The sequence below is a fragment of the Taeniopygia guttata genome, chromosome 4A (genome assembly GCF_048771995.1).
Source record: "Taeniopygia guttata chromosome 4A, bTaeGut7.mat, whole genome shotgun sequence".
Classification (NCBI taxonomy): Eukaryota; Metazoa; Chordata; class Aves; order Passeriformes; family Estrildidae; genus Taeniopygia; species Taeniopygia guttata.
Genome location: NC_133029.1, coordinates 6,174,819 through 6,194,339, shown reverse-complemented (window position 1 = coordinate 6,194,339; position 19,521 = coordinate 6,174,819). Strand labels below are relative to the sequence as shown.

General features: G+C 47.0%; 2 protein-coding genes across 4 annotated transcripts in view; one reads left to right on the top strand and one right to left on the bottom strand.

Annotated features, from left to right (window-relative positions):
- Window positions 1-2,542: 2,542 nt before the first annotated feature.
- Window positions 2,543-18,354, bottom strand: LOC100217839 (heat shock factor protein 3). The gene is made up of 13 exons (XM_030272496.4): window positions 17,998-18,354; window positions 16,818-16,926; window positions 15,084-15,211; window positions 12,082-12,206; window positions 11,148-11,223; window positions 10,419-10,480; window positions 9,910-9,991; window positions 9,506-9,639; window positions 8,459-8,704; window positions 7,171-7,276; window positions 6,550-6,615; window positions 5,628-5,694; window positions 2,543-5,053 (listed from the first exon to the last, which is right to left on the bottom strand). The coding sequence occupies exons 1-13, from the start codon at window positions 18,337-18,339 to the stop codon at window positions 4,722-4,724; spliced, it is 1,875 nt and encodes a 624-aa protein (XP_030128356.2). The 5' UTR covers window positions 18,340-18,354; the 3' UTR covers window positions 2,543-4,721.
- HEPH (hephaestin) overlaps window positions 18,306-19,521 on the top strand; it is a 21,916-nt gene continuing 20,700 nt past the window's right edge. Inside the window, exon 1 of one of the 3 annotated variants that reach the window (XM_030272491.4) lies at window positions 18,306-18,425. The gene's annotated coding sequence lies outside the window, so the exon portion shown is untranslated. Of the gene's footprint in view, window positions 18,426-18,495; window positions 18,687-19,521 lie in introns of those variants that run through there. The other 2 variants (XM_072929061.1, XM_030272492.4) reach the window with 2 other exon arrangements.

The following is a 19,521-nucleotide window of genomic DNA, read 5'->3' as shown; positions in this document are numbered from 1 at the left end:
GAGACCATGAAATCATGGTTTCTTTACTGTAATGATATATTACTATTCATTTAATGTGATAGTTAATCTCCAGAATTCAGTAATTGAGCACTAGTCCTGTGTAAGTATCTGTTTTTAACTGAAATATCCCTTTCAAGGGATTTTACTGCCTTTTGCTGTTTTCTTCAGCTCTCATTTTTTCTTCTGCTCCAGTAAAAGAATCTCTTCTGCTTCCTTGCATCCAGCTGAACTGAAATGAGCTTTTGCTGTTGTTATACTCAAATTCAACATCCTGTCCTAAAATACAAGCAATCAGACCAATGCAATGCAGCCAAACAAATCCCAGTCCCTGGTGTGGACACAGCCCTCCTGTAGTGCCAGTGAGACATGGTTTGTTTCTGCAGTGGCACAGCAGGATCCTCCCTTGTGGACCTGTGTTCCTCCATCAGAAATTTCCCATGAGATGCCACTCCAGCCTGCAGCCACTGGCACAGGGAGAAGCAGCAAAAGCTGCTGTGGGCTGCAGTGTTCAGGCACTTCTTGGTTTTATGAAGGAAAAGGCCACGTTAAGTAAGGTCAAATCATTGGAACTCCTTTGCAGGGAACAGAGCTTGCTGGAGGAGGGTAGAAGCCTGTGTTGTCTGGAACTAAGTAGAAGACAGTGGTTTGGCTGGGGAAGTATTGTCTTCACAGTGGCCAATATGGGGTTATGTTTTGCATTTGTGCTGAGCACAAGGTTGACAATATAGAGATGTTTTTGTTATTGCTGATCAGTGTTTACATGGAGCCAAGGCCACGCTGGTGAGGGGGCTGGGGGTACAGGGGAGATGGAGAGGGGACACAGCAAGGACAGGTGACCCCAACTGACCCTGCCACATGACATCACACTCAGTGTAGAAAGCTGGGGGGAAGGAGGAGGAGGGAGATTTGGAGTGATGGCGTTCATCCCCAAGTCACCATTACCCATGATGGGCTCTGCTCTCCCGGAGGTGGCTGAACACCTGCCTGCCCCTGGGAAGCAATGGATGAATCCTTTGTTTTTCCTTGCTTGTGTGCCTGCTTTTGCTTTCATGATTAATGTGTCTTTATCTCAACCCAAGAGTTTTCCAGCTTTTACCTTTCCAATTCTCTCCACAATCCCACTGATGGGAGAGTGAGCAAGTGGCTGCGTGTGAAAACACAACAGGAACCAACCAGAGGAAGCTGAAACTCCAACTGTGTGACTAAAAAAGGTGTGTAGGTACTTTTCATGTATTTACATTTGCCCTGTTGGCTGGGGGGAACAGTGGCCAGATAAGCTTTATCCTTTATAAACTGCAGTGCCAGGCACCTTAGCTAAGGTGACTGTGGCAGCAACCCCTTGCTTCTGCTTAGGGCATCTGTGATACCATCATGCTGCTTTTCAAAACAAGAATCTTGTTTTAGGAGACAGCAAAACATTCTGAGCATGGATGGATGAGTTGGCATCACATAGCCCAGAAGAAACAGAGCAAAATCAATTTTTCTTGTATTCTGGAAAGCTGTTAGCAAGCACACAGGAGATATGAACTGATGGCAAGGCTGCCACGGTTGGTGTGGGGAGGGCAGGACTGGGCTGGAACGGTGCAAAAGTACATCTGAAAGGAGCATGCAAGAGGAATTTAGCACTTTCTCAGTCTGCACTTGCCGTGCCTGGGAGCGTTCTGTGGATTCCTTGCACATAAATGATAAGGGAGAGCAATCTTTCCTCCCCAGACACAGAGTGATAAAGCTGAGGAGGCAGGCAGCAGCCATGTGCACTGATGCTGAAGGAAGGAAGCTGCTGCTACAGCGAGGCCCTGTGGTCAGGGGTGACAAACTGGTGACAGTGCCCCCACCCAGGCTGGCACATGGGGGCTGCTGACTCGGTGCCTGGCCACTGGCCCTTGGGCACAGGCTGGGCAGGAGGTGCACTGGGCTGCAGATTCAGCTTGTCACAGTCTGTCCATAGCTCCACATGCCAACTCCACTGCCGTGTCCTTGTCCTTATCCTGAAGAGCAGCATCTTCTGTAGAAAGATCCTTCCTTTCTAAATGATCAACAGTTCCTTACTTCTAGGAAAATCCCACAAAAGCTGTAATGCTTGTGGTGCCAGTTACCCTGGGCAGGGTCTGCACAGGGGTGCCAGATATGGGGTCTGCCTGATGCTACAGATGATCTGGGCTGTTCCATTTCCTTCTGTTATCTCCAGTGTGTATTTTAATCCACACCTTATGGAACTGAGGGCCTTTCCTACTGGGGTCTATGGAGAACATGTGCACATGTGCACTACATCTGGTGTATTTTTCAGTATACATGGTATTTTGAGCTTTCACATCAACTCTTTTGAAAAACCAGTCCCAGGTGCTGTTCTCCCACGCTCTGGAAACAGACACTAGACTTTCCTCATCACCCTAGTTAGTCCTGAACCAGCAGCAGCTGCATCATGAGACCACACCCCAGGTGCATGAAAAGTCTTAATTTTGGAAAAAATCAGTAAACAGGTTTGGGAAACATTGGCACAGACAGGAACACACACAAAGAATGTACAAGAAACACAGTAATATTTTTGTAATTCTTGAGTTTAATTACTTCAGCATGTGGGTTTTTTTGTTATTCAGTCTTCCCCTTTCCATTGCAATCTTTCTTAGGAAAGTTGCACAAATACTTCTCCCGGACCTGTACATAAACCAGACACACAGCTATACAAACTTTTTTTTTTTTTTCAATTTTTCTAAGCCTTGGTTTTTTAACTTCTTAAGAGAGAAAGTGTATTAAAAACCCATGATGCACTCAGACCCAATACCTGACAGTGAGCTGTGCTGAGGGGAGATGACTCTGAGACAGAGGAACATGACACTAATCCACCACAGAAATTACAGTCCAGCCAGCGTGGGGAGTCAGAGGCACAGCTCAGCCTCACAAAGAACTCTGTTGTCTGCACGGTGCTGTCAACCAGCACACCAGAAAAACCTGGTTTTCACTCATTCACTCTTGGCAAAACTGTAGCCTTTGGGAAGGAATTAACACACCAAACCTGACCTGGGACAGATGCAACATGCTCACCTCCCCCTCTCCCTTCAGCTCATGAAAACTTGAGACTATTCAGCCCTTGACCTAAACCAGTCAGTGAAAGAAAGACTCTGAAGGCTTGAATAAGACAAACTTGGCAAAAAGCAATTCAAAAGATGGAAATGAGAAGGGTAACGAGGTAAGAACAGGTACAGAAGCACAGAAATAAAATGACTCTGAAGGTGTTACACACTCAGGAGCAGGAGCTTCCTCTGCAACTCAGAGACTGGACAGTGAAGCACAAATCCAATGAAGTTGGGCCAGTACAGGTAACATGCATTATCTGGCAGGCTTCAGAATATCTACCTTGGATGCTCGAACATAAAAGAGCTCAGCACTTATTAGTTCAGGAACGTAAAAGAGATCAAAGCCTGCAGGTAGCCTGAATTCCTAAAACTGGAAAAAATGTAAAGTAACTGTGCTGGCAGGAAATATCAGGTGGTATTATCCAAGGGGGTTTCTACCTGCATCCAAGCCTTTTGCAGCCTCAGCAGTTTGCTGTCACTTCAGCACATAGCAGGTTTGTGTGGGCTGGTGAAGCTGTGACATGCTTGGTACCAGCACACGACTTGCTGCTCCACTGGCACCGGGGCTGGGCTCCACAGTGCAGCTAGAACTTGGGAAACAGTGCCAAAAGAACTTTGGGGAACAACTTTTTGGTGAAGTAGACGCTCGTTTATGTAATTCATTGTCAAAAGACTCAGATGCATCTGGTTGATTTGGCTTTAAGATTCCACAGGCAGAAACTTCAGCGTGAAACCCGGTGTCCATAGAGGGGCAGGGAACAACAGCTGCTACCAGCTCAGAGACACCTTAATGTGAGTCACTGCAAGGCACTCCAGGGCTCCCCTTCTAATTTTAGGGACAGCTGCTGGCCTTTGCTAAACATGAATCAGTCCTACTGACTATCTCCAAGGACACATGACCTGTGAACTTGGGGCAGGTTACCCCGGAACTGCCATGCAATGTGCATGAGAAATCAGCACTACACAGGAGGGCAAGCACTTCCTACCACAACTCCTACAATCCAGGGCAATGGATGTGTGCTAGCATGTTAAAAAATAATATTCCACAGTTAAATGTCATTTTCCATAGGAAAAATGTTCCCTAAACCTAGGAGCAAATCTAGGAGTATGAAAGTAATCTAAGCAGATGCAAACAATCGTAGCCAGTAACAATCAAAAAAGAAATCTCAAATTAAAAACAAAATGTAAAAACAATTTCAAAAAGTAGGCAAGCCACCTATTGAAGCAGACTCTCCAAAGAGTAAAACCCAGGTTTAAAATATTACACACCACGTTACTATCCAGCTAATAAAAACAAACACCACCCCCCAACAAAAAAACCCAGCCAAACTTTACAAACAGGATACAAACAGATTTCCTCTTGCAATAAGAATATTGGATAAAAAGTTATGGAATACACTGTGGTATGTTTACAGGGTTGTTGTTCTTCCCCTCTGTCTGGTGCCTTCACTCCACCAGCTCCTGTTGTTATTGAGCTTGTGTTCAGTTCTCCCAGATGTGCTCCCTGCTTGCAGCAAGAGAACTTCCATTTGTCTGTGCAGAGCGGGGTCCCCAGGAAGCAGGTGAGGACCAAGCTCACATTTTTGCTGCTCCACTCCTTTGGTGGTTATTCCATAGCACTAAGCTGGTTACAGATGTTCTATGAGTTCAAGAAATTTCTATCTCAGAGGCCTCATCTATGAAGTTAGCAACAGGACTGAGAAGCAGCAGTGGAAACAGTTTATACTCTCCATTCCCATCTTCTGGCAGGAGAGGCGGATCACCCATTCCCAGAGTGTCCAGAGGCTCGGACTGGGTTGCTGGAGCTGCAAGTGGCACAACAGTTCCACTGGCTGATGGAGGCTGGAGAATAGGTTTCTCCTCCAGGGGAGGCAGCAGAAAGTCTTTTGGATCGTCTGCCTTCCCTGCAGCTTCACCTGAAGGCAGCTCTTCAAATAAGGAAAGCAGAGGGTTGGCCCTGTACTGGATCAGCTGCATATCTGAGGGAAAAATAAACAGTTCAAACTGCTTCACTGACTCTTATTCAAGGCAAAGACACCTGGAGATGTTGCTTCAAACTTGGTGCACTACAGGAAAGCCCAAGGTGGGCTGGGAAAGCCCAACACTCCACAGCTGTCAGAGTGAAGCCAATGCCCCTGTGCCTGCAAACATCAGTGCCTGAAGCCCACTCCCAGCCCCTGACTCCCACAGCATGCAATGGCAGCACTGCATGGAAACCTGAGCAGCTCTGGGGGGATCACAGCCTGTGTAGGAGGTACTGCCACAAGGGCTTTTGCAGTTCTGTTCCCCCCTGTGGCACTCATGTCACGTTTATGTGAAAAGGGACACAGGATGGGACCCATGTTCTCTGTGTGAAAAACCTCAGGGCACAGGATAGGCCTTTTAAGACTTGATGCACAGCTTCAAGATCAGTGAAACATCACAGTCTTCACACAAAGCTTAAGCCCAGACCAAACAAGGAGAATTAACTATAGGCTACAACAATTCCATTTCAATACACAGTTTTCAAAGAGAGTGGAGCTGCCACAGAGCTCAGTGTTCCTTCCTGCCCACCTTTGCTTCCTGCTGTTTCCCTCTCACTTGCTCCCAGACCTTCAGTGCTCTCTGCCAAGTTTGCCATCTGAAACAAAGCAGACAGAGTTAAGACAAAATGTTTAACAACAACAACAACATGGAAATCTTTACTGACTGGTTAACAGAATTATATGTGAAAGGAGGAGGAAAGAAAGACTGAGCAACTGAGCAGTGAGCCTGTCATTGCACATGAAGGCCTGCACACAGGAGCTTTCAGAAGGAGGCACAGTGAAATACAGACAACTTACTAAACAAAACAAGCTTCTGACTAGCAAATATTTGATCTACCTTCCAAACCAAAAGCTTTATTATAATAGGTCTTGTTGGAATAATGGTTAAACGTGATTTCATCATGTAATTGAATTCTGCAGGCACTGCTTCACTGCTTAAACACAGCTGCATTTTACATCAGTTGTAGTCAAAGCTCTTCTTTCTGGGAAATCCTAGTTTAAATATTATTTCAGGACTACAACAAAAATAACACTTGCAAGGGTGGTTTTTTTTTAATAGTATGAATCAATTTTAGGAACTGGAGCAAGAGAAGTAAGTTTGTGCTGAACTTCTGTGTATCTTCTGAGGAAATCCCATAGAGACATGCTCAGAACAACTACAGTATATTGCACTGCAATTTTCATTTAGTACTATTCCTTTAGTCTCCAGACAGGCGTTCTAAGTGTATGACTGCACTAGGAACGTAGGACTGGAAGTTATCTTGAGATCTCTCCTAAATTCTGACATGCCAACATTGATAATTGAAACCCTGGAGACAGCTGGAGGAGATGAACCAGCAGTGTCACCCTGTGCTATCAACCCTGTTCCCACCCTTGAGCTGCATCAAGCAAGATTCAACTCCCAGCATCACACTCGCCCTCCCCACCACAGAAATAAATCTTACTCTTACATTTTCAATACCAGGGGGAGTTTCCATCAAGTTCATATCCAGGGCTGGCAGCTCCGGATTAAATGTCTGGAAATAAAACCAGATCATATGTGAACCAATAAAGTTCTTGAAATAAAACTGCAGAGAGCTCCTGAAAGGACTGCAGGACCCAGTGAGCTGCTCCTTCCACTGAAGCAGGGGGACAGTGGCACCTCCATGGGCCTTCAGCTGGGAGCTTCAAGCTCTGGCAGTAAACAGAGGTCACAGGAGGAGAAAAGGCTACCCTGTTTCTAATTGATTCCAGGAATACAGCTAAGTTTCACTCCATATGATCCAGTTACATCAAATACAAGGATGTATGTCAGGATGTGATGGTATGTGATTAGGCTTGAGGAGGAGAAGTGAGGCAAATGTTTTCCTTTTTTTCCTCCCCTTCAGCTCTGTACAACAGGAATCCTGTATGACCTGGAAAGACTCCCAGTACTACCCTGTACACTGTGAATACCTACAAATAATTCTATTTGAAACTATTTGCTTTTCAAGATGTTCTTGACTCTTACCCATTACAATATGAAATAAACTAGCAGCATTTCATGACACAGCCTGAGCAGTATTTCTCAGAACTAGTGAGAAGACACTCACATCACTGAACGCTTCGGCACCAAAGTTGTACTGCTTCCCTGACAGCATTGTTTGGAGCTCTTCAAGGCTGGCATCGATGCAGTTCAGAAAATCCTGAATTTCCTCTCTAAAAAGATAAAATTACATAGCACTGTAAGGCACAGTTGGCAGGCAGGTCCTTCTCTTGCCCCACAGGGCAGGTTGCCAGCAATGCAGAATAGCCACATGGGTGAAATCACATTCCCGTATCATCTTTCACTTGAGCTCTTTGAGGTACAGGTACAAGAGAAAACTGCCTGAACAGCAAGCACAACTACAACTACCAGGTCAAAAAGCAGTTCCTCCTTCCATACCCACCTCCTCCCTCAACTGAGTATCTGGTGGATGTTCTCAGATCCCAGCCCATACACCAGTATTTTTTTAAACAAAGGTCTGATGGCTTTGCCCTGGGACAATAAACGATAAGCCAAGGGCTGGAAATAATCTGGGCCTGAAGGAACAATACTTTGAAACATCGGCTTGTTGCCAAACTGGACATGTTTCCAGGGAGAGTGGGAAGGACATGAGGGACAGTGAAGAACCTGAGAAGGCAGCTGCAGGCACACTGCCCACACTGCATGTCTTGCTATGCCATGAGTTCCCAGCACTGGGAAACAGGCAGTTCCCAGGCACTGCCCCACATCCTGCTGTGCAGGAGGGAAGATACAGCAGGGCCTTCAAACCATGAGTGCTCGACACCACCCCAGACCCTCCTACCTGCTGCTGACCACAGCAGAAGAGCTGTAGGAGCAAGGGTTAAAGCTTTGTCCTTGATACAGCTCTCCTGTGCAGCCACAGTGAGGCAGGAACCCACAGCCTGCACCCCTGATCCAGGGCTGTGTGATCTGACAGGGCACAGGAAACAGCTTTGTACAAATGAGGGGCAGGGAAGGAAAAGAACAGTGAGATGACCACCAGGACAATACACATCCAGGTCCCAGGAACAAAGTGCCCACAATGCCAGCCTGAGCTCAGTGCCTGGCACCTGCTGCTTGGCAGCACCTGGCAGTGACAGCAGTGGGCTGATGGGACACACCGACAGATGCACCAGCAGTCGGGCACACGTTACCATGAAGGTGACAGAGACCTTGCCCTTTTTAATATGTGATGCCAACACTTGACTTTTTTAAGCCCTGGTAACAAAGGTGCAGAGAATTTACTTCAATGATAATTCAAAAGTGAATTCCCTACGTTCTGCCAAACAACACAGAACTCTGACAGCATCCCACGAGGTGACAACAGTAAACACTTTTTAGAAACAAGTTAATACCTGTCCAGCAAAGGATCATTTTGGTTTCCAGGGTTGTTCTCATTCAAGATGGAGTCAATTACTGACACGGGGTCCTCTGGAGCATTTGGCTGTGCAGTGTGGAGCTCCACAGCAGCCGTGCCTATTTCGCTGGATTTGGTGACATCGTTTACAGCAACTGATGGGACAGGCTCTGCACAACTTAACTCACTTGGCTGTGATACTTGACAAAGAGGTAAGCCAGGATCTAGAGCTGCCTGTGGCTCTCTAAAATGTGACCCAAACAGAAACATCACATAGGAGAATTTATCAACTGCATCACTATTCATTTCAGGTTTAATATCTCAAATCTTATTAAGATTAGGCCAGTCAAGGATTCAAGTAACAAACTGGTCTTTAGAAAAAGCAGCTAAGTGGCAGATGAAGAATCTCTTACTACAACTTATACAGAAAGCATAAAAGCTGTATAACCGAACACCTCTTTTTCCTGGGCAAAAAGCAGCAATATAATACACAGGAACTAGGCAGGAGGGAAACTCTTAACAGATAGACTCTGGAAAGAAAAATGTTCCAAATCAGTCCATATTTTACTCTGGGCATTAACAATTAAATGGGTTTTCAGTAAAATCTGTTGCCACACAGAGAATGCCTTCCCTAGGATATGCTTAAGTGAGAGCAGTATTGAAACTGGAGATACAACTATACACTTTGATTTGTTAGCAATCTATATACATTTTGGATTATTAGAAACCTATGTATGCATTCAGGTCCCTGTTCAATTGAAAAGTCAAGTATGTGTTCATTTGCTGAACTGACAGAAAAGCCTCAGCAAATTAAACCTGCAATGCCCATCAGCCTGTCAGGCCTCCAGGGACTCCTGAAGACACATGAGCTCTGACAATGACCAAGGCTACATGCTGTAGAAGGAAAGCCTACAACAGTCCTGTCATGCACAAATGGACATTCAGAGACACCTTCTGTTTCCCAGAATCCAGATGGATTGCCAACATTAACATAACTACCCAGTTATTAGCCCAGGGATAAACACTTCATATACTCTGGACATACCTGGCTCTGCCACTTGTGTGTGCCACAGCAAGAAGGCCATTGGTGGCATTTTCCAGGGTGTCAGTGATATCTCGGATTATCAGACCTGTACCATTTCCATCCTCTTCAGCTGCACTATGTTCAGAAAAAGCCATCTGCAGACACAGCACAGAATGAGTAAACCACAGGCTCTGAACCTTTTCTCATACTGAAGCCCACATTCCTTGCAGCTTCTCTTTCAGTGCCACTGAGACCAGTTGCACTGATTTGCATGATTTTACAGCCAGTGTGTTGCTCTAAAGCTGCCCATTACAAAAGGGAGAGCATTTGATTACCAGCTTAGGGTATTTGTAGCTGTAAGGAAGACTGACATCACTGTGTATCATCCTGTCCACCCCACTGCCTCTGTCCCTGGGAAGACTTACAGCCTGGCCACTCTCCACAGGGATGCGGACATACTGGCGACTGTACTTGGAGGGTGAAGCACCCGCAGCATCTGTGAGAGACCTGAGACAAAGCACAGCTTTAGTTCATCCTGCCTGCCAGAGGGAAGAGCTGCAGCAGTGCCAAAGACAGGCAGTAATGGTGATCATTCTTGCCCTCCCAAGAAGCCTGGCTTTTGGGGAAAAAAGTGTGTGTCAGGAAGGGTACTGCAGGCAGCCTGTCCTACACACATACTGTGGTTTGGAGGACACATGCACATTTTGAGATTTACCATTTCTGATAACTGTGCCCTTTGGAATTGAAAATTTATAGAATATTATCTTCCCACCCATTTTAGTGATAAGAAGGAAATACTTGTTTTGTGCTTGACTGAACTTCTATCAGCTTTCTCAAGTTGAATATGCAAGTGATAAAAATACAATCACACAATAGAAACTGATTTATCCCTACAATTCACATCTGACTGGTCTGGGACCTATCAAGTAATTACCTTTTTCTTTTGACCCCAACAATATAATTTCCTCGCATCAAACTTAGTATAAATTGAAGAATCTAAAAGGAAAGACAAGAGAAAGCCAAAACCAAATGGTCAGCATAGCAATCCTAATATTAAATTCTTAATTCAGATTTTACTATAAAATGATATAGTTACATGACAGAAATTAACAGAAGTTTAAAAAAGCCATTTGCAAATGTATTTTAAAGAACAAAGCAAGAGTTACAAACTGCACAGAAAAATTAGCCCATTTGCACAGTTGTTTTTTTTTTTCCGAAATGCAATATAGCAGCACAAATCACTAGAGGATTCCAGACCAGAAACAGCTGAGGAATAAACCAGAGAAAATTTTTTTCCAGCGTGCAGACTCCTACAGTTTATGCGTTCCAAATTCACTTCTCAAGTGATCTAAGTGTATCCTGGTCCAAGATCTTTCACAGCCTCCGTTCCATGTGCCTGCAATCTCTCAAGTTCTGGGCTCCTGTTACCATGCACTGTCTCCACACACTGACATCCTACTATGACTTTTCCTTAGTGCTTTGCTCGTGGTTCTTTACTGTGCTACTTCTGGGACACTCAGAAACTGTGAACATTTTCTTTATGCTGTATTAATACAGCCTGTTCAGCTCTGTGTCATTTGTCATTCTACATAAGCAAAGAATGCCATGAAGTATCACAGAGGCAGGAATAAGGATGGTAGCACTGAAGATGCTGCAATGGTACCTTAGACAGCAGCTTCTGTTGTTGACTGTGCTTCTGCCTTAGAACTGCCACTTCTTTCCACAGGGCCTTATTTTCTCTGCAATGCAGAATAAATCAGAAGACAGAGGATGAACAGAGTTTACTTTATATGCTCTAGATTTACAGCTTTCAAATCTTTAGAGTACCTTGCAGAACCAATGGCAACATTCCCTCTGTGGATAACTAACCCTCAGTTAATTCGATCCACTAACATTAACTCTGGGTTAACTTAACTCCATTTTACATCATCATCATGAAACACTCACTTAAAAAGGACACCCTCATCCTGTGCTGCTCCACCAATAATCTTGATCTGAGGTATTCCTTCAAAGCCTCAAAGCTGTTGAATAAGGACTTTGTGTTACACTCAGCCTGTTTCCAAACACTGACAGCCTTGGGACAGATCTAAAGGTGCTGTTCAATGGGCTTGGTTGCTCTTTTTTTTAAGGAACAGAGAGAGAAAGGTATCTCCTGGACTCTGGTTGATATCTGCTGGCATACAAATGACCTGAATGAATTACCAATACCTGTATGAAAGGGATCTGAGAGAACAGAGATGAGGATTTGCAAAGTCCACTTTCAGTTAGAAAGAAAACAAAACACCAATTTGTCCCTCACTGTATCTAACCCTGTCTGCATTCAAAAAATGAAATGCTTTTATTGACCTAAAAACTAACTAGAGGTGCTGGCAACCAGAGTGAAATCTCAAGGCAGCCAACACCCAGTCTAAATCTCCATCTGTAACTGAATTGCAAAACCAAACAAGATTCAGAATGTTGTGTGGGGTGGAATGGGCATTCTTAGGAAAAGATTTAGCTTCACCTGTTTCCAGTTCAAATGAAACCCATATTTAGCCAATCTCCATCAGATACAAGCAACATTCAATGCATGAGTGCCCCGAAACAGCCGAGTCTACCTCTTCATGTTAGCCAGCCTGACATCCATGTTGTTCTGCTGCTCTCTCATCTCCTGCACCTCAGACAGGACTTTGTGCAAATCCTCTGTGCAGACCTTGAGATCCTCAGTTCTCACTGCAGACACCTGGAATAGGTACACACACTTTACTACAAACAGTGCATGCTCCTTGTTGCAGGGAGAGTGCAGCCAGACTGCAGGGCGGGACCAAGCCCCATTAAAAGACCAGGTAAGACTGCAATTCTTACATGGCACAAAACACCACAACTGCTACAGGTGACAATCCTTAGGACAGGCTGCAACTGTATGAACAAAACAAGATGCCAATGAAAACATGAGTAGCACTTTGTACCTGGAGACAGTAGATTAATGACTGTAATTCACAATAAAAACCACTGACTGCAAAGGGCTTTCCCTGGGGGTTCCCTGCCAGGCCTGGTGACAGTTTGCCCTCTAGTGTCACAGAGAGCACACCAGCCAAAAAAACCCCACAGCTGATTGTGAAAGAACAAGATGATCATATTCCTTCTAGGTATGGGTAAATCTGCCAGCAAATGAGTAACAAATTTCCAGTAAGTTACTGAGAGATGAAGGCGTCCAGTTAGATGCATCCTACTCAATCTGAAAATTTATCCTACACCAGGTTGAATTGATTCCCCCATTGGTGTTTCCTCTGCTACCTCTCTACTCAGTGACATTCCAAAGTTATGGAGACATGTCTGCAGAATGAAGAGCACAAACCACTCTTCTGTTCACAGCACAATCTGTGACTGCTGCTGCTTCAAACGATGGTGGAAAAGCCATCAGAGAGCAAAAAGTTCACCATCTCCTTCCTGCACTTGTATATTAAACATTTTCCAGTTCCTTCAGCAACTCTCTCTGCAGCAGAACCATTGTTGGCTGCAACACAATTCAAGAACTTGAAAAACACAGGTCTATAGTGCATCACATGCACGTTTCTGAATGACACATTCAGCTTTTGTGACCATAATTTTGAATATCATTTTGCCAAATACTGACTATAATTGAGCCACATGGAGTCGTACCAGGTGTCCCTCCCAACCTACATCCTGCTGGGAGTTTTCTTTACTCTGCTAAATTCCAAGGAGGATGGGAAAGCACCTCATGTGGATTCCATGGGGCAGGTGAAAGCACCAATGTGGTATTGCCCTGCTGTGGAGTGAGGTAACTTCTGTGCAGGTTGGCTCCACACATCATGTCTTCCAAAGGGGAGTGGAATGGTCAGAAATGAACCAACGGTGTTATAAACCAACACCCCATCCCTTTGTGCTGGAACAGAACACAGCTGTTGTGCAATCACTTCTCACACATGACCAACTGCTTTCTTGACACAGTCCCATGGTGCCAAGGATGCACTGAAGGGTCTGACAGTTCTCCTCCCTGGCTGCAGTCTAGATGCTTTGCTGTTTGCTGCAGTTAATAAATTATGCTAATATACACAGGGTGCATCCCAAATGGAATTGAAGGCTGTCTTATTTCTCTTCAGCACACCATCCCTCTGTGGGAAGACAACCAAAAATTGTAGGAAATGGGTGGAAATTCCAATTGCAGCCAGCTAGCCTCTAAAAAAACAAGGGCCAATATAAACTCTGCCCAAGTACAAGGAACAGCTCTTCAGAGTCCCCAACTGGCTAATCAGGGTACCCAGTCCTTGGGTGCTGAGGCACTGGCACAGGCTGCCCAGGGAGACTTGGCTGTCCTGTTCCCATTCCTGGCTGGATGGGGCTTGGAGCAACCTGGTCTAGTGAGAGGTGTCCCGGCCCATGGCAGTGGCTGGAATGAGATGAGCTCTAAGGTGCCTTCCAACTCAAACCATTCTGGTATTCTGTGATGACACAGAGTATCTGCACACCAGCAGAGCTAAAAGTGAAAGTAAGTAAAGTCCTGCATTCAAACCTACATTCCAGAGACAGGCCTGAAATACAGTTTATAGCTAATACTGGAATATAGTGGCCACATTCCAGGCAGTAGAAGAGCAAGGAAATTAGTAACTGCTTTACAAAAAAAAAAACAAAAAAAAAAAAAAAACCAAAAACATTTCCTGTGCAACAAAGAATATCTTTCACCAACCTATTCAACACTTCACACCAATGTCCTTGGCACTGAGCAGAGCTTTTGTCTCTCCATCTAGAACACTCCACCCAGTGCACCACCCCTGGGACACATGGTGCCACACGTGACGTCAGCGTGCACCTGCCCTGCCAGGCGTGCGGGCTGGGACACGCTGGTCACAGCAGGGGGGGCACAGGCCCCAGCCAGCGCCACGCCATCGATCCTGGCTCCAAGCAGGGGCAGCTCAGTGCAGAATCAATCCAAACGCAATTGCGGCTCTCCAGCCTATGCTGGGCTTTTATTACCCTGGGCAATGCAGCCACACCTGATGACAGCCTAAAGAAGAGATTCAGCTGTTCAAATGTCAACGTGATGTATCATGATACTCTCTTCTTCAGGATATTATGGGCTGTAATGTGCCAATAGAGAATAAATATCTGTGTAGATACAGGTCAGACAAGGCTTGACCGTACAAAAGAAAAGCAGAAAGTGATCATAAGGATGTAGCTTAGTGGCATCACAGTTTTGGAGGAGCAATATACTTCAAGCAAACTCATCCAAATGAACTGGTTACTGATGTTCTTGCTAATTTTTAATGAGTGCCAAATGGGAATGTATTTTATTTTGCTTCTTTTGCTTTGTGACTTTCTCAGAGTTGGAGATGCTGGCACAAATGCAGACCATGCTAAGCTGCAATCAGGGATATGAACTCTGTGGAGAAGGGCTGTGGTTTGATGATGATGCAGAACATGGTCCTATCCCAGTTCACAACCAAGAACAGAACAGGTTTTGCCTAAGCACTGGCCTGGCATCATGAGGGAGCTACCTTGGTTCCCATGGTATTTGCTGTCTGTGTTTGAAACACCCATATGAACTCCTGATAAGCCACTTTTTGTAACTAAGTGAAATAAATATGTGCTCAGACTATACCTTGCGCTTGATGTTTTCCAGTAAATGTGCCTTCCCTTGCTTGAAGAAAGGGTGCTGGAACTCAATGACTGAGCTTTTCTCTGCTGTAATGATACCATTCTCCAGAGCAATCACCTTCCTGAAACCATCTGTGGAGAGGAAATCAACAAAGCCATTTCTTCCATTTGAAAGCTGACTCGGAATACATACAGCTTAAGAAAAGTCCAGTGCTACCAAAACACCCACTGCACTACAGTTACTGGGAGAAAAAACTATGAAAAACAGCCAAGGTAGCCTTTCTTGGTGCTCAATGATTTCATTGCTCTGATCTTCACAGCTAGAGGACCTGTCCACAGTAGCACTGCCCGTCCTTGGCAGGCTGAACATGCAACTGCACAGCAGAGGCCAGTGTGTGTCCATGGGCAAGACAGCCACGACCAAATCATCACAGCCACGTACAAACCTTCACAACAGTTAGTCAGAAATTAGATTTATTATGATATCTTGAACAGAATCATGTTCCAGTGGATGCAGAGGAATGGTACACTTTCCCTTTTATCCCTGACAACTACAAATCAAAACAAATGCTGTCGTGTACCACCAAGGTCTACAGAATAAAGCAAAGCAGAGAAGTTAATTCCTTGCCTGCCTGTAGCAGACACCTGCAGCACCTTCTACATACTGGAGTGCCTGCACAAAGTAAGATATTGCCAGTTCTATTTCCATCACTGCTCAAACACCACAGGGTAGATGCATGATTCAGCTAACAGGCCAATCCACGTCTCTCCTCAGTCAAGGGTTTAACACAATTAATGCACTCCAACTATTATTAGAAAGCCAGGATAGATCCAGCAGGAAAAGGAGGCTGCCACTACATTGTATAGCTACACAGGAATATTTGCTTTTTTTTTTAATTTATCCTACAAGGGAAGAGATAATTGTTTCTTTCGATTATCCTGTCACTCAAGCACATAACACGAACAGCAGAGACAGAGAGACAGAGACAAACTGTCCAGAGACAAAACAGATGTACTATATGTTACAAAACCTATACAGGCATCAGCTAGAGAGATCAGGCAAACCTGCTGGGCAAGGACAGAGAGCTTCTCCCTGTCAGTCCGAAATCCTAACTAAAGCAGCATCTCCTGTGCTGTTTGTCCCTCCAGGTTCCAGAAGCTTCTGCAGTTATTCCTGCTGGTTGCTGCAGCCCTGCATGCTGCACTGTGCCCTTGAACCACCCTCACTGCACCCCTCTGCCTGGCCACACTGCACATGTGCTATGCAACACTGCCACATGATGCTCACAAGTTGAGCAGAGAAAACACAGCGAGAAATGTAGTGCAGCTCAGCCCATCAGTGGGACTGATCTGGTTCCAACACAGCAAAATGGGCAAAAGCAGTGGCAGCCCCAAAATCCAGGCAATTTTTCTTCACATTCTAGGTGTTCTCTACTCCCCTGGGTACACACACCTGCTTGCTGCAAGAGCAACACTGGAGCTCTGGGAACCTCAAGGTACCTCTAGGTACCAGCACATATTCTTACAGCTGTTACTTAAAAGGACTTGGAGCTAAAGCACAAAAACTAAACACTAAACCATGCTCTACCATCAGTCTTTTCTTTTGCAAAACAAACTTAAGGCCAGGGCTTAAGTTTTTAAAGATGAAAGACTTGCCAAGTCCCTTTGCTTGTTTAAGAAATCCAGACCAAAGCTATGAACTTGGCAGACAGAGTGTGTAGGAAGCGCTGATGCTTACACATGTTGAGCTGCCGTATGAAGCTGGAGATATTGTTGTGTTTGAAGTACTTGGGGAGCAGCTCCTTGGCAAACCTCTGCTCATCCAGAATGCAGAAATTCTCGCCATTCTAGGAAACAAGCAGAAGTAACAGTTAGTAAATAAGCACAGCTTTCCTAAGGTGTTGATCTTAAGTGAAGATCATAAATCAGCAGAGACCATTCCAACAGGAGAGAAGGGCAAAAGACTTCACCAAGTGAACTGTCTGTGGGAACACCTGGGACTGGACTAAAAAGTTTGAATTCAGAGACACTATTACATAGAAAGCTTCTACTGAAGAGGGAATTTTCTTAAAGTTCTGACATACTGATCTTAATCCAAAGCAAAACTGTTCTAAAAACCCGCTCCCTCTGTTCCCAGGAAACACAAGCATTGCACAAGCCAAATGGAATTCATGCCACTAAAGAGATTTCATCTCCCTTCATCAGCCTGCCCAGCTCCTGACAAGATTCTTCCATTGTATGTGCTATGTCATCACTAAAAATAACCACGTAACGTTGCTCAGTTACCGAAGTTCAGACAACACAACCCAGCGGTGACCAGGGGTAAGTGTGACACCAGCAGCGCCAGATTTATCGTATGCTCAAGACCAAACTTCCTGGAAACAGAAAGAGCTTTTTGCATCACTTTTATGTTGTTCACGAAAATAATAAAATATAGTGTTTATTTTAATCTTTGCCTTTGTAAAGGGCAAACGGCTGCAAAAAAAGCGGAGAAAAATCCTACAGCTTTAAAAATGACAGGGAACAAAAGTAAACACAGCGCTAGTCTGGTCAGTGCGGCCATGCCCTATGCCCGCGGGGCACATCCGTCCCCGCGCCGGAAGGAAAATGGACATTTAATGGCTCCTGCCAGCGTCCTTTCGCTCCTGGGAGCCGCCGGGCGGGGATCCGGGAGTGCCCCCGGGGATGTCCCGCTGCGCCAGCGCCGCCGCCGCGGGCCGCACGCGGGGCCGCCAACGCGGGAGGGCCCGGCCACGGCCCCGGCACGCCAGCACCGCCAAAAGCGGCGCGGGGAAGCGCGCTCGGCACGCTGCGGGCAGCCGGGGACCCGCGGCCACCGCAGCCCCGGCCCGGCGCCCCCACCACCCTCGAGTCCTTCGCGCGGGCCTCCCCGGGCCGGGCCCGAGCGGCCGCCTCACCCTGCTCCAGCAGATGACGTCGTCGCTGTCCGGATCCTCCAGCAAAGCCCAGAGCTTGGCGAGGAAGCCGGGCACGGGTCCGGGTCCAGGCCCGGGCCCGGCGGCGGCGGGGCCGCGGGGCAGCGCGGGCGCCTCCCGCATCCTCGGAGCGCCACGGGCCGCGCCAGCGGGGACGGGCCGCGCGGCGCCGCGCGACGCACCGGGGGGCGGGGCCCGGCGGCGCCCGCCAATCAGCAGCTGCTCCGCGCGCCGGCCCCGCCCCCCCTCGCCGCGGCGGCCGCGAGCGTGACTCTTGTTGTGCTCCCGAGGGAGCGCGCGGCCGCGTGACGTCACCGCGGGCATTTAAAGGGGCCGCGGCCGCCGCCGCCCCCCCAACCGGGAGGTCCCTGAGGGGCGCTCGCTCCGGTGCCGCCGGTCCTGCCCCGCAGGTGGGTGCCGCCGCCGCAGCTCTGCCGCCGCCCGCAGCTCTGTCGCACCGGGGGCCGAGCCCTGGGCGGGACGAGCAGGTGCACGGCGCGGGCTCCGCGCTGCCGCAGGTGCGGGGCGGAGCAGCCCGGCCCCGTGGGCGGGAGCGGGCTCGGGCTGGGTCAGCCCGCGGAGCCGGAGCCCCTTTGTCCCTCCGCGCTGGTCCCCGCCGGCGCTCCCGCGTCCCGCACCGCAGCCCCGCCGCGCCGCCTCCCGCTCCGCACGTAAGGGATGAGCCGTCCGTCCTCCTGCCTTCCTGCTGTGCTTTCCCCGCGCTCTCGGGCTGTGCTTTCCCTGCAGTCAGGTGTCGGGGAGTATCCCTGAATCGTCCGCTTGGATCAGATAGAGTTTGGATCCCACCAACCCGCCTGAAATCTGATTTCCGTTCATTCGCGATTCTCTGTGCTGTCGGGGACCCGGTAAAGGGCAGTCCTAGGGGAGGATTCTGCTTTAAACTATAAGATTTAGGGATGGTTGTAATATAAAACTTGCGTTGGTTTTGGTTTTCTTTCTTTTTCTTTCCTTAATCAAGGTAAATATTAATATCAATGAAAGATTAAAACCAAAAACTTTTGAAACGAATTTAGCTACTCTCACCTTGCACTAGTTGAGTAAATAAATGGTGATTAGTTACTGTGAAGGGTATGTGAGCAAAGACGTTGTGACATCTGCTACATCTCCATTCAGGGATAATTTTTGCTGTTCCCTAGAATTACCCCAGAGGTGTGCGTGATGTGATCGAACACCAAGCAGAGTCCAGGTGGAACTCTTGTAAAGCGTTGGGAAAGCTGTGCCAAAGACTTGTCCTTGACTCATCCATGCAGGGCACAGCACAGAGCACCCAGGACATGCTGGTGGCTGTGTGTGACACCCAGGACAGGCTGGTGGCTGTGTGTGACACCCAGGACAGGCTGGTGGCTGTGTGTGACACCCGATGGGTGCCCAGGACAGGTGGCTGTGTGTGACACCCAGAACAGGCTGCTGGCGGTGTGTGACACCCGATGGGCGCCGTGTGGAGGCTCGGGTGGGTTTGTCTCCATGGGCAGTTTTCACACCCAG